General features: G+C 35.2%; 1 protein-coding gene across 1 annotated transcript; it reads right to left on the bottom strand.

Moving 5' to 3' along the window:
* Positions 1-378: 378 nt before the first annotated feature.
* LOC110692001 (sodium/hydrogen exchanger 6-like) lies at positions 379-11,199 on the bottom strand. Its single transcript, XM_021868991.1, has 22 exons — positions 10,683-11,199; positions 9,842-9,893; positions 9,700-9,759; positions 9,559-9,583; positions 9,380-9,465; positions 9,172-9,283; positions 7,076-7,138; positions 6,926-6,945; positions 6,746-6,840; positions 4,653-4,681; positions 4,524-4,555; positions 4,373-4,420; positions 4,231-4,291; positions 4,008-4,105; positions 3,852-3,927; positions 3,723-3,742; positions 3,284-3,381; positions 3,071-3,180; positions 1,881-1,961; positions 1,359-1,456; positions 1,179-1,258; positions 379-1,040 (listed from the first exon to the last, which is right to left on the bottom strand). The coding sequence occupies exons 1-22, from the start codon at positions 10,861-10,863 to the stop codon at positions 991-993; spliced, it is 1,575 nt and encodes a 524-aa protein (XP_021724683.1). The 5' UTR covers positions 10,864-11,199; the 3' UTR covers positions 379-990.
* Between the last annotated feature and the right edge of the window lie 1,833 nt (positions 11,200-13,032).

The following is a 13,032-nucleotide window of genomic DNA, read 5'->3' as shown; positions in this document are numbered from 1 at the left end:
GACCCCACTTAACGGTTTCCTAAACGGAATCAGTTAAGTGGTGGTAAAAACCATTTTTATAGTTTTTGTCTGGTGTTAAAATAAAACTTTTTATTTTTGGTGTGTTAAAAACCATTTTCGAATATTTATCAGGTGTTAAAATTAAAAATATCCTTAATTTTATATATGTAACATACAAGCCAAATTTGAGGTATTTTTAGCAGAAAGGGCCAATTTTTTCTTTATGAAGAATGAAATAAGGGTCGAAGTTTAGACCGCTCACAGTAGTTCTACCTATAGAAAAGATCATGAAAGAGGCGATTAGAATGGTATCCGAATCCATTTACGATCCCAAGTTTCCAGACTATCTAATAAAACTAGTTTAACCATAATCAATAATTGACTAAATAACATTATAACACTCATTGGATATAAATTTACCAAGTGTTAAACAAATCATTTGTGGAATCTGCGAGTAAAGGTTTCATTTCACTCATAGGTGATCGACAACATTTATACTACTTAGAACATACTCATTTCTCCTTACATAATAACTATTGAATTGCTATCAATTATCAAGCTCATCTATTGCAAGTTTGCAACTGTAACCCTGTAAGTGACGAATGCCACACTATACTGTAAGGAAAAATGTTCTTTTTGTTTCTTTGATACACACGAGATGAGACAGCCATGAAGTTCAGTACAAATGATCTCTATACATGCATTGAATTTGGTATCCATCGCACCTGATTAAACTCTGACAAGGAACATCTGATCTCTAAAATTTAAGGAATCAGACAATGATCAGCAAACTAACCAGCTAATCAGTTTATATGCATGTTTTACAGTAGTAATGGACATCACTACTTCCAGCTTTAGCGTGAACCAGCTCACTAGCATATGTACGGAACTTAAGTTTTGTGAATGGCCTCTTTCAGTTGTTAAAGCATGATCCACCATGTCAGGACTACTCTCTATTGATTAATCATCATTATATTGCAAAAGAATGAATCAGTTACGAGTACTGTAGACTTCTCTTCTTGGAGTGAGCATCAGATTTTCTGTTTCACCATAAATTAGATTTATGTAAACCAGTCAAGTAATACAATGAATTTCATGTTAAATAGCATGCTTCACACAACTAATGAAAATTTTGCACTCAATTCAATGTCCTCAAATCCAAAATGAATGATGCTTACCTTCTTCTTCTTCATCACCGGTCTGGGTAGTGAAGAATGGGGTCAGATAGTTTTTGTCCAATGATGAAAAAGATGGAGCGCTGCAATTTTGTTTTTTTAACGAGATAAATAATTATTTAGAATTAAGAGCAATAGTTGTAACAGGAAACAAACTTTTGTACATGAGCCGTTATACACTACCTTCTATGGAATTCTTTTAGTCTCATCTTAAATCTGTTTGAAGATGATCCCTCGTCTTCTTGGCCAGAAGACACAAAGCCATCGCTCCTATTGAAGCCCTAAGGACACAGGAATTATGTCAATTATAAATGTTTGAGCACCAACATGATAAATTCATCACATGTACTCCGCATGATATAACAAGCCAGTTAGCCAGAGAATAATCCAACACACACCATATAATGAGACTCGCAAACTGGTGAAAATTCAACAGATAATAGAACATAGTAGTGTAGTACAATGATTCGGCCTAGGATCACATCCATCATTATATAGTAGTTTATATCAAATGACTGCTGATTGATACTCAATAATTCATATTCCCCCTGTCAAAAAGAGTCCAATTCTTACCTACTCACACACACCCTTTAAACATGGAAAAACAAGAAAAGATCCACTGCTGACTACCGAAACAATGAAACGCCCGATAAAAAAATGTTTTATGTCAAAGAAAGTAACAGGCATTTCTGTACTCAAACTTACATCTAGGTGGCCCTCAGGGGTATCACCAATAACTTGCAAAGATTCAAGCATGGTTCCTGTTGTTCCACCAATAAGCAAAACCTGCAGGACATATCTCAAGAGTTAATCAAATGTCACATTTCAGTCAAGATCAAAGTCCATGTTTTGAATTTTATTTTAATTATTTTTTGTTGTTGTAGTTGGGGGAGGGGAGGGGGGGGGGGGGGGGTGGGCGACATCAACCTAGTTTTATCCATTTTTATATACCATTCCAAACCAGACAAACCAGACAAACATAATTCACAACTATGAATACACAAGGACAAAATGCAGGCAACTCCCAAGCTGGAATGCAGCAATCTGAAAAAAAAAAATTCTTTAAAATGCCTTCTTCATATTTGACAAGGGAATTGCCTCCAATTAAGGGTAGCCACCGAAAGAGCCGAGCTTAGTTGAGCCGAACTTCGACATGAATCAATTTGCCTCTGTTCTTTTCTTTCTTTCTTTCTTTTTTTTTTTGGCAACACACAGTCTTGGTACAGAATTCACAGAAGGTAAACAAACAATTTGATTTATATAACTTTATTACCATTTTTCCAGGAAAAAAAAAAAAACTACTCCCTTTGTTCCTTTTTGTTTGTGATGCTTTGACCTTAGTTCTCTCACAAAAAGATTCCAAACGTAACAAATAGTAAGGAACGAAGGGAGTACAACTTTATTACCAATAAGAGGAAAGGGTTAGCTTGTTACGGTTACAATTATTTTAAATTAGTTTGCCCATTTACCTTCTCTAATGACTTCCTCAAATATGTTGGAAATTATCTGACATATATAAACTTAGTATTCCTAAGGATTATATTTGTTAGGCCAAAACAGCATATCCTATCGGTCATTACCTTTAGACACACATAAATAGGAGTTTAGAGGCCTTTAATTGTTAATGTCCAATTATTATGTCCATACACAGAGATAGAATCAAAAAACACCAAGAGGAGAAGGTGACAGAGTAAATAAAGAATATTCACAGGACAAAATGAAGCTGAAACAAAAGGGACAAAAAACAAAGATGACGAAGATGAAATGGCCATGGAGAAAGAACAAGAGGAAAAAAAAAAAGTTTAAAATGAAGCACTCATTAGAATAAGAAAATTCTAAAGTTTAAATGTCAAGTCAAAACATGTAGTTCAGAAAGAGAGAGTAAGAAAGCCTACCGTTAAAACAACTATTGCCGTGGTAGCTGTGAATATCGTCTGGCCATGCCCTTCAGGCAGATCATGAACAGACTGGAGAGCAAGAGCAAAAGCCATAGCCCCTCGAAGTCCTGATCAGGGTATAATGCATTATGCACATTTCTTTTGACTAGGGTAATGTCATACATTTGAATTTCAATAAAAAGGTAACAAACATAAAGTTGTTACTCATACCATTGTACCAAAGCGCTTTCTGATGCGTCATTGGTATCTTTCTATGTGCTGGTCTAACCAAATTGACCAAATATCCACATGAGAAGACATTGACAGCCCTTCATAAATGATAGCAGACCTTGTCAGCAATTTCATACACAGTAGCATTACACCGTTGTACAAATTACATCATTACATGTATTCTAGCCACAAATTAAACTTGTAGGCATATCAATAAACCACAATGATGCACAATTATAACTTATATAATTGACAACACTAAACTATTTTATTATTGACAAAGAGAAGCTAATTGTAGGTGGTCTCCAACCTTTAGAAACAGCAAATGTGTCAAAACAATTTATATGCAATAATCAATCATAGATACCAACAATTATATCAAAAGATTAACATAAAGCGGGGAAAAAAAAAAAAAAAAAAAAACACGAAGTATTATTACCTGGCTAGCACAATAGTTATCTGGAAAACCAAACCAAGTTAAGGAACAGCAAAGTGACATGAGAACATAAAGCCCAATAATTAACTGTTTAGATGAGCCTTTTACAATTTAAACAATTATGAAGGATACAATTGCGAAGAAGATAAAGCCTATATGCGACCAGCTATGCTTCTCCATGACAATATCAAGGCCCATGTATATGAATCTGTAGGTTAAGACTAAGTTAGAAATGTCTAGAGCTCTCGAGCAAATAAAAACCAATCTAAACAGCATCAAATTTCTTACATAAAAGTCTCAGCTAAGGATGATATTAGATGGAAAAATCCAGACACAAATTGTTGAGACTTCTCGGACAAATTTGAGTAAGTATAGTGCTTCATGACCTGAAAAAGAGAGAAATATAACCTCAGAAAGATCTTTAACTTAAACTATAGTGACTATACATAAATAGAACTTTTTAAAAAAATGTATAGTAAAAATAAAAGGAGCATCTACTTAGACTACTTACAATCCCGGTGAACAGTATGGACACGATACCAGAGAGCCCAAGACCTTCCGCAAGCATGTACCTTAAAATGTGTATAACATCACTAGAAAAAAAGCTTTCACCAAGAGGCACCCTATTGCAATAAAGGCATTGGACTACTTACGAGAAATAAGGGAAAAGAACAAACAGACAGCATTCCAAGTTCTGAAGGCTGCAAAGAAGATGTTCCAAAAATGGTGATGTCAAAAAGTGTCATAAGAACATATTCCAGCTCTTATCTGAAAGCCTAAGAAAAAAGTTGTCAAGGCACTCACTTTTCAATATCTAGACCTGCATACTTGAAAAGGTTCATGAAGTCAAGGTTGCACAATATGTAGCCACCCAAACAGTAAATCAAGTAGAGACCAATGTTCACAAGAGTAAAAACTTTATTAAAAGGATATCAGAGCAGATATGAATCCAGCACCAACCCCTGCAAGAGAAAATTAAATGCTCAGATTCACTTGAATTGGATTTCACTAAAAACTTAGGCAGTTTCAGTGGGAGAGACTGAAATTTAGGGTGTGGTCAAGCAGTCAAGCTAACAATAGTCCAAACAAAAAATGAGTTTCCCTTACCTAGATATAATATCCAAATATAATAATGTAGATATTCCCATGATATGGTCTCATTTTTAAATTAAAAGTAAATTCAGTCTGAATTTCACAAGATATCCCCACTGAAAGGGAGTGATGCAAAGAGGATTGGCTGTGACACGAGTTAAATGACTATTATAAAAGGGATGTTTGTAATGTAAGGATAAATCATCGGTTATGAGAAGATGGGAATAATGTAAAACTGTTTCCATATAAGAGAGTACAATATATATAAGCTACCATCCAAATCTATATTTGATCTATCTTCAACAGATGCGACAAAGCTATAACCACCATTAAGGCTGTTTAATTAATTTAGATTAAAACTATAAGTTAACATTCCACACTTGAAAAGCACTAACAAGTTGGTTGGTAGGGGGCAATAAATGGTGGCAATGAAATTGACATATATGTAAGTTTGCAAGAAAGTCTCATGGTAGTATATCTTTACCTAAGTCTCTTCAGCTTATTTTCACTTACTTCAGAATAATAAGTTCAAAATAGACTTCAATATTGGGGGTCAGTGCAGGTCAGGTCGGGTCATAAGTGTAACAGGTCTAAATGAGCCAGGCCAAAGCAAGTAGGTAGTGGGAAGGCCAATAAACAATCGAGCAAAAATAACAAGGGAGAGAGACAAGATTAAGCACATGTGTATTCAAAACTTAACATGTAATGTTATTTTATCCTGTTTTCTTTTACAAATTATTGGGTTACCATTTTTAACCTATTGAATGTTCAATAAAGACCCTATCCAGTAGAGAGTAGAGACTTTTTCCAATAAAAGCCATTGTAACTTTGACCATAGCTCTATACCCAATGGGTTACCCAAAACATTAATCAAGTCTAGTAACATATGTCAAATTTAGTTATAGACACCCAAGTATATGCTTTGCCAAAGAAATTTTCATTACTACTCAATACCAAATCTCTTAATGGTAATGTGGGAAATTTGCAAATAAAAAAAATTACTTGGATATAATTACATTTCCTTGGACATCAGCATTAAAGTTTCTTTTAAAAAATCCATACAGATATCATTACCTCCCAAGGTCTTAGCAAATATAAAAAGATGGCCAAAGCAAGAAGGCTGAGAAATGTAGAGTAAATAGACTCCTCCTAAGACATGGACTCCCTAAGAGCATGCCCACTAATGGTATGATTTATACCATGCGATGATATTGGCAAAAATCTATACCATGTATACCATCTCAATCCATGCATAATCTACTATTGTAAAATTACAGATGTTTTCTTTAAGATTAATTATTATAAAAGATTTGAATAATAATATCAATAGTCATGGTTTTTTGAGAGCTTTCAATAGACACCCATATTAACAAATTTTGAAACCAAAAAAACAAATACTCCCTCCATTTTTTATTTTTTATTTTTAGTTTACACACTTCTCTTTTCACGAAAACCAAGAATTGTATTTAAAGTTAGGAGAGAGAAAAAAGTAAAGTGTAAAAGTGACAATTAAAAATATTAGTTGTGAGAGTAAAAGTGGTGGATCCCTTTTCTAAAAATATTAAGTTGTACGTGAGTAAATTAAAAAAATAACATCCAAAAAAGGAAAGTGAGTAAATTAAAAGAAAACAGAGGGAGTGGGTCATAGGAGAGAGAAGGATGTGTAACTTTTTTAATTGTTCATGAGTGTGGTGAAGTGTTAGCACAAAAAATTCATGGCGTGGTATAGATGATGTGGAGGAGTGAGAAAATGGTAAAGAGAGAGGATGGTATAAATTTTTTTTACCATGATTTTGCATGCTCTAAAGTAAAATCTTTATGCAAAAGTTAAACCAAAACTAAGTAATCGCACATGACAGCAATTTTCTGATTCACCATCTGAAGAATATAATATAGTTTCATCAAACACCAAGGGATAAATGTGATAGAACTACCTGAAGACATTGAGCCAGCAAAAGTCTCAATAAACCTCAAGAAGAACGTGAACACATTCTGACTTGATGACTGACCCTTCAACGCCGACATTGACCTGAAAAAGGGCAACACAGTTGAAGTTATTAATTGTCACCCTCTGAGCATAACAAATACACAGACGGAAAATCAACTATTCGCACCTGTACAGGGAAATTGCAACCTGCAATTTGTGTTGCAAGGAGAAGATAAGTTTTTGCCAAAATCACGAACATTAGTGATTATCAAGCAGTAGACAAACCAAACAAAATCTATGTCAATAGATCATACATAGATCGGGTAAAAGAACTTACCGCATCATTCAAAACTGATTCTCCAAAAACCAAGGCATAAAGATTCACATCTGTGCCAAGTTCCTGAAAGCAAAAAAAATTCCGAACATATCCTGAGAAAATAGACGGATGCAACAAAGAGAAAGCTGAGAGAGAAAGAGAAGACACAAGAGTGATATCAAGTACTCCCTCCTTAAAACAATGGTCTGATATTGTCACCTTCTCTAATATAGTAATTGGTTAACTATTGGATTTTAAACAGATGCCCCTACTAAAGAGTGCGGGAGAGAATGTGCAATTTGTCAATCATATTATATGGGGATTCTACTAAAATCACAACTACACTAAGTACACGTAACTTAAGTTTCCTAAGAAGAAGCTTCATTAGAACTTAATCCATGCAATTGAGAAACTAAGGTTTAGTTCTCTTCACCTTAAGTGATTCAAACACACACATACAGATTACAGAGGTGAGGATGGCATGGACTGTACAATGATGTGTTCTCAGAATCTCAGTTAAAACGTACAGTATATTGCTGGAAGGGGAAGAATATTCTAGTTGCTCTGACAGATTATGTAGAGGCTGAAGGCTCCTCGCAAAGCAATCTTCTGTACTAGGAAGCAATAAAAAGGAATCTTTTACTGAACACGTTCTAAAGTGAAGGTATTTCAGCAAACCCAGTAGGTGCAGCCTTTGTGATCAAAAAAGCAATCAGGAGAGTAACTATTACTTATTAGCCCTTTGGTGACCTCATTATGACATCTAAAGCTTTTGTTCGTTTGGGGTCTTTTAGGTTCACTAGGGCTGGATCAGAGATGTTCTAGAAACATGGTAAAACATAGCTATATAACAAGTAGACTAGTTTGCATTGAGGACTATTCTACTCTCCTGCTGCCCTATGCTTAGCGACACCTTGAGGTTAAGGGTTTGTTATTCTGAGCCTTGCCTCTTAATCTAAATGGGTGTTACCCCCTTGGTGTCTTTCTAATACATTTCCTCATCTACATACTACTACTAAAGCGAGTCCGCTGAGGATTTTTGTTTTCTACATTACTCTATTTAATACTATACACTTCCTCCATTCCCTAAATATTGCACCCTCTGCAGTTTTAACACAATTAACACTCATTTTCAACCACGCACTGTTATTTCAATCAATCAATCAATCAAAGCCTTAATCCCATAAGTGGGGTCGGCTACATGAACCAAATTTGATTATTCCGTGTAGTCATCCACAAAAATCTTCCTCCTCCATCCCTTACGTTCCAATGCTTCATCCTCATGCAAATCCATATACTTCATATCCTTCCGAACTCCTTCCAACCAAGTCATTTTCGGTCTCCCTCTTCCTCATTTAACCCCTCCATGGTCCCACTCTTCCACTCTTCAAACCGGTGCACCCTCGGGTCTCCGTCTTACATGCCCAAACCAACGCAGGCGATTTTCCCTTAGTTTGTCTGCAATGCCTACCACACCTACTTTCTTGCGAATAACCTCATTTGTGATTCTATCTTTTAGAGTGTTCCCGCATATCCACCTTAACATGCGTATTTCTGTAACCTCCATCTTTTTAATATCCTTCTTCTTAGAAGCCCAACATTCTTTACCATAGAGCAATACTGGTCTTATGGCAGTCCTGTAGAATTTTCCCTTCAACTTTAAGGGAATGCTTCGGTCACGTAACACTCCTGTGGCCGCTCTCCATTTAAGCCACCCCGACTTAATCCCGTGGGCCACGTCTTGATCAATGTCACCATTTTTCTGGATGATCGACCCAAGATACTTAAAACATTCACTCATGGTCAATTCCTTTCCATCCAAACTCACCACTTCATCCCTTGCCCCCCTCTGAGTACCAAAGCAACATATCAAATATTCAGTCTTACTCCGACTTAGCTTAAACCCTTTAACCCCATCTTAACTTTCATGATGTCTAAATTTTATTTGATTATATTCGATATTTTAGTTTAGTTAACTCATGTCCTTTTTTTTCACGTATAAATTTCAAGTAACAAGCATGGAATTATCCATTTACATACATAACAATGTAAAAGGAACAAAGGATGATAACCTATTAACCTATCAAGCAGGCAATAGAAACAAAATAGTGAGTCACCTGGAATATTGCCAAAACAGTTATAGGATCAGTTGATGTTATCAGCGCTCCAAACATCATACATTCAACAAATGGGAGTTTGTAGATAAGATATGTGACCCCGCCAAGATACCTATAGCAGAAATGAACAGCAGTCTAAGTCATGAGCAGATGCACAAAGCAACATAGTCATAATCACATGGAATAAGGATAAAAAAAAGATGCTTACACCAAAAGGCCAGTCAAAATTGAGGCTATAAAGGTTCCAAGAACAGAAAATGTAACAATGGCTCCAAAATTTGAGAAGAATGGTTTCTGGCAGTCACAATATAATGGTTAGATATGTATGTATCATTGTTGCATCGTCAAATGTTTAAACTAGAAGATTGTGAAAGAATCAGGACTCACAGGAGCAAGAATAAACCCTGACTGGGTGGCCACAAAAGAGTCAAGGAAAACAATAACTAAAACACAGCTTACACAAATGAAGTGAAATAATACAAATTAATCCAAATGAATAGGTATTGGTTTAAAAGCACAAAAGGATATAATATGATAGGCGGTAATAAGAAAAGAAAGAAAAACTCCTCGTGAAAGTTAAACCATTCCCTGCAGTTTGGACAAAAATAGGTCAGTGAAATGAAGAAAAAGGAAGAAATCACTACAGTTTTATAAATAAGGTAACAAGAACCTGATGCTAGTTTCTGTATTAGAGATATTAGCAAGTCCACCAACAACTAAACCTGTCAGCCACAATTAGTACACTTTCAGATAATTAACAAAGAAAACACCATAATATTTGCAAATGTGAACCTGCGTTTCCATCACATTCACTGTATGACAATTGACAACAAAAACTCAATCAGAATAACCCTCAAAAGAGTTATACAGATAGTGATACCGCCCTAAGTATAGAATTATCATACAGGGACAAGGTTTATAGCAATTAGCTTCTGCTTTAGGATGCATGTGATCATGTAAATTTTCAATTACAGATGCATTTTAACCTAATTTCACCCAAAATGTCCTCGCCCAAAACCCCTCGTCGCCCCCCTCTTGAATGCACCATCTTACCAATTACAGTTTTTAAAAAGCATCCGGAAACCTCATGATCATCTATGGATATGACACATCCGGAAACCCCATGATCATCTATGGATATGACACTTAGACACTTCATTCTAACAAACATCAGGCATAAAAGGAAACCAAAAAGGATTAAATGGGATCACCAAAAACTACAACATAAATAACAGACACCCAGCTCAAGCATCAATAGCAAACATCGAAAACTAACTACTAATTGTAATGTCTGGAAACCCCGGGATCATATATGCTACTCCGACTCTTCATTTCACTTCAAGTACCCGTATCAAATACTCAACACTCCGATACAAGTACAACAACACTAGGACACTCCATTTTTGGCCAAAATCATGCAAATAGGAACCGAAATCGACAAAACACAACACACATTGCAACATTAATAGAAAAATACCTAGTTCAATAAATCAAAAGAGGGAGAATTATACCAATCAAAAGAGAAGCGCTAGCTTCAGGAAGATAATAAAATTTATGGCGACGCAAAACATGACCAAGTACAAAAGAAAGAACCAACATCATAATTTGAAGCAGAATTCCAACTCCTGCTGCTTGTTGCTCTTTCGCCGGACTTCCATGAACATCTGCCGGAGATATCAGCTGATCCTCCATTTGGGTAATCAATTTTACACGAATTTCCGTAAAACCCGCCAATTAAAACCCAGAAAATGATGATTTTGATTGATGGGGTTTTGTGATTCTTTGAAATTTTGATGAAAAAATTTGGGGAGTATTGGTCAACAATTGGGTTTTTCTAGTGGGAAGTTTCTAATTAGTTCTTCACGATTCACTCTTTTTTCTTTTTATTCTTTTTGGGTTTTTCAATTAAATTTGCTAACGTCTTCTTTATGGTGCAATAGTGCAAATGAAGTTTACTCTTCGACTTGTCATATTCCTTTTTCTTTTTCCTTTCAATCCACTTTCTAATTGTGTGCACCATGGTCCATGGCATGTACTGTGGTATTGGTAATTAGACTCGATAAATTGACCCCAATTAAATGATTTGACTTGCACTAAAATTAAATTCAAAATTGATAGAATCGAACACTCAAATCATGCCCAAAATTGGATGACCTAATCAAAGTTGGCCTTGTGTAAGGCTTGAGAGTAGATCAATGTATTTGTATTTTTCAAGTTGACAAATCATACTTAGATCAAAACACACTACAACCCTCTAGCACCAATTTAATACAAACATAAAAGAATCCTGCGAATGCAAAATAGCACTTACAAGTTACAATACTTAGCCCATGAGTTACGAGTCATTAGGCTTCGTATTTGTCATGATCCAACATTGAGTAACTTGTGTTGTCCTTGCCTTGGAAAAAAAAGGGGGGAAATGAGTCTTTTTTTTTTCTTCGACCCAATCGAAAACCAAAACCATATGTACAAGTCATAAGGCCTAATATATGTGATGATCTAACACTAAGTACATAACCAAACACACTTGCAAAATCCACTTTTTGATGTTGCCTTGGCAAGGCAAGTCCAAAAAATTAAATAAATTGGGAAACTAAGTACCGTTTGGGGTTGAACAAGTTTGGGTCAATCATCGTCCGGAAGATATCACTCCATATGTACTCATGGACAATTCGTCTACTAATTAATATTCCTCTCTAGCTTTACGTCCAAAAGAAAATGCTAAAGTTTAGGCTATGTTTAGTTTGACCACCTTATTTTTTATTATCTAATCGGATCTGAACTTATTTGTTCAAATATGATATGATTTGATTTAAACTTTGACCTCATCTGATTGTCTGATTTGACCAAACTATGATCTTATGTGTATGTTAATTTGTAATGACAAAATAAATCAACTGGGGTCTTATATGATTTGTACAAATTTGAATTTATTTTTTCATAATTTTTCATTACGAAACTAAAAATATAGAACGATGAAAATTGCACATAAAATGATAAAGTAGATTTGAACTTATTGTACTCTGACCAATTCTAAAATAAGCAATAAGGTCCTAAGAGGCTGAGATCAAATGAAGTAGATATAACCTTAGTGGCTCAATAGTCAATACATGCTTTGACTTTTGGTTTAACACATTAATAAAAAAATAATAAAAAAAAATTGATACTAAGTGATTGAAAATCAAAACTATAATTCTTTTTTTTTTTTTTTTTTTTGTGATTGAGAGGGACTAAGCCCCATAACAAAGGAAACAAACAAAACAGCTAAAAGAACACACATAAACAAAACAACGAAAAACAAATAAAGAACTAAGCCAAACAAGGCTAAGAGTTAATCCTTGAACTCGGCACCACTCTTGGCCATGCCACTAAAGGTCCCTTGATCCAATAAAAACAGCATAAAGGTCCTTCAGGACATCCTCTATCCATCAGCTACCACCACCTTTTAATCCAAATTAACCCCATGATTAGTAGTGATCTCCCAATCGTGATGAGTAATGAAAGCCCTACACTTTCAAAGGATATGATTATATAGAGAGTTTGTTGGCAGGGATTTCCTCAACCAACATACTTTTTGTTGGAGTAAAGAGAGTAAAAGACATGTTTTTTGGTTGGATTATTGCTTTTCTAAAGCTTGATCAGTTTACTCCACCAGTAGGCTGTGGCCTATTATGTTTGCTTACGGGTGGGTTGTGGAGTAGACTTTTCATGCCGAGATTCATTTTATTGGCTTTTGTTCTCTTCTTTCTTGGATTCTCTTTGATGTGTAACTCCCATAATTTATGAGGGTGTTTAAGGGGATTTAACCCCACTTTATTTTTCTGATTATTCCCTTGATCTTTGAGCTTCCTCTACCTCTTC

Source organism: Chenopodium quinoa, unplaced genomic scaffold (assembly GCF_001683475.1).
Source record: "Chenopodium quinoa cultivar QQ74 unplaced genomic scaffold, ASM168347v1, whole genome shotgun sequence".
Taxonomy (NCBI): domain Eukaryota; kingdom Viridiplantae; phylum Streptophyta; class Magnoliopsida; order Caryophyllales; family Amaranthaceae; genus Chenopodium; species Chenopodium quinoa.
The sequence above is the reverse complement of the archived record's forward strand: the minus strand, read 5'-3'. Positions and strand labels throughout refer to the sequence as shown.

Bases quoted from the DNA above. Each gene is read 5' to 3' on its own strand.
- LOC110692001 (XM_021868991.1), bottom strand. From the start codon at position 10,863: ATGGAGGATCAGCTGATATCTCCGGCAGATGTTCATGGAAGTCCGGCG. The intron at 9,760-9,841 runs GTTCTTGTTACC...TCCAAACTGCAG, and splicing joins AATACAGAAACTAGCATCAG to GGAATGGTTTAACTTTCACG. The intron at 1,962-3,070 runs GTAGGCTTTCTT...TATGTCCTGCAG, and splicing joins CGGCAATAGTTGTTTTAACG to GTTTTGCTTATTGGTGGAAC.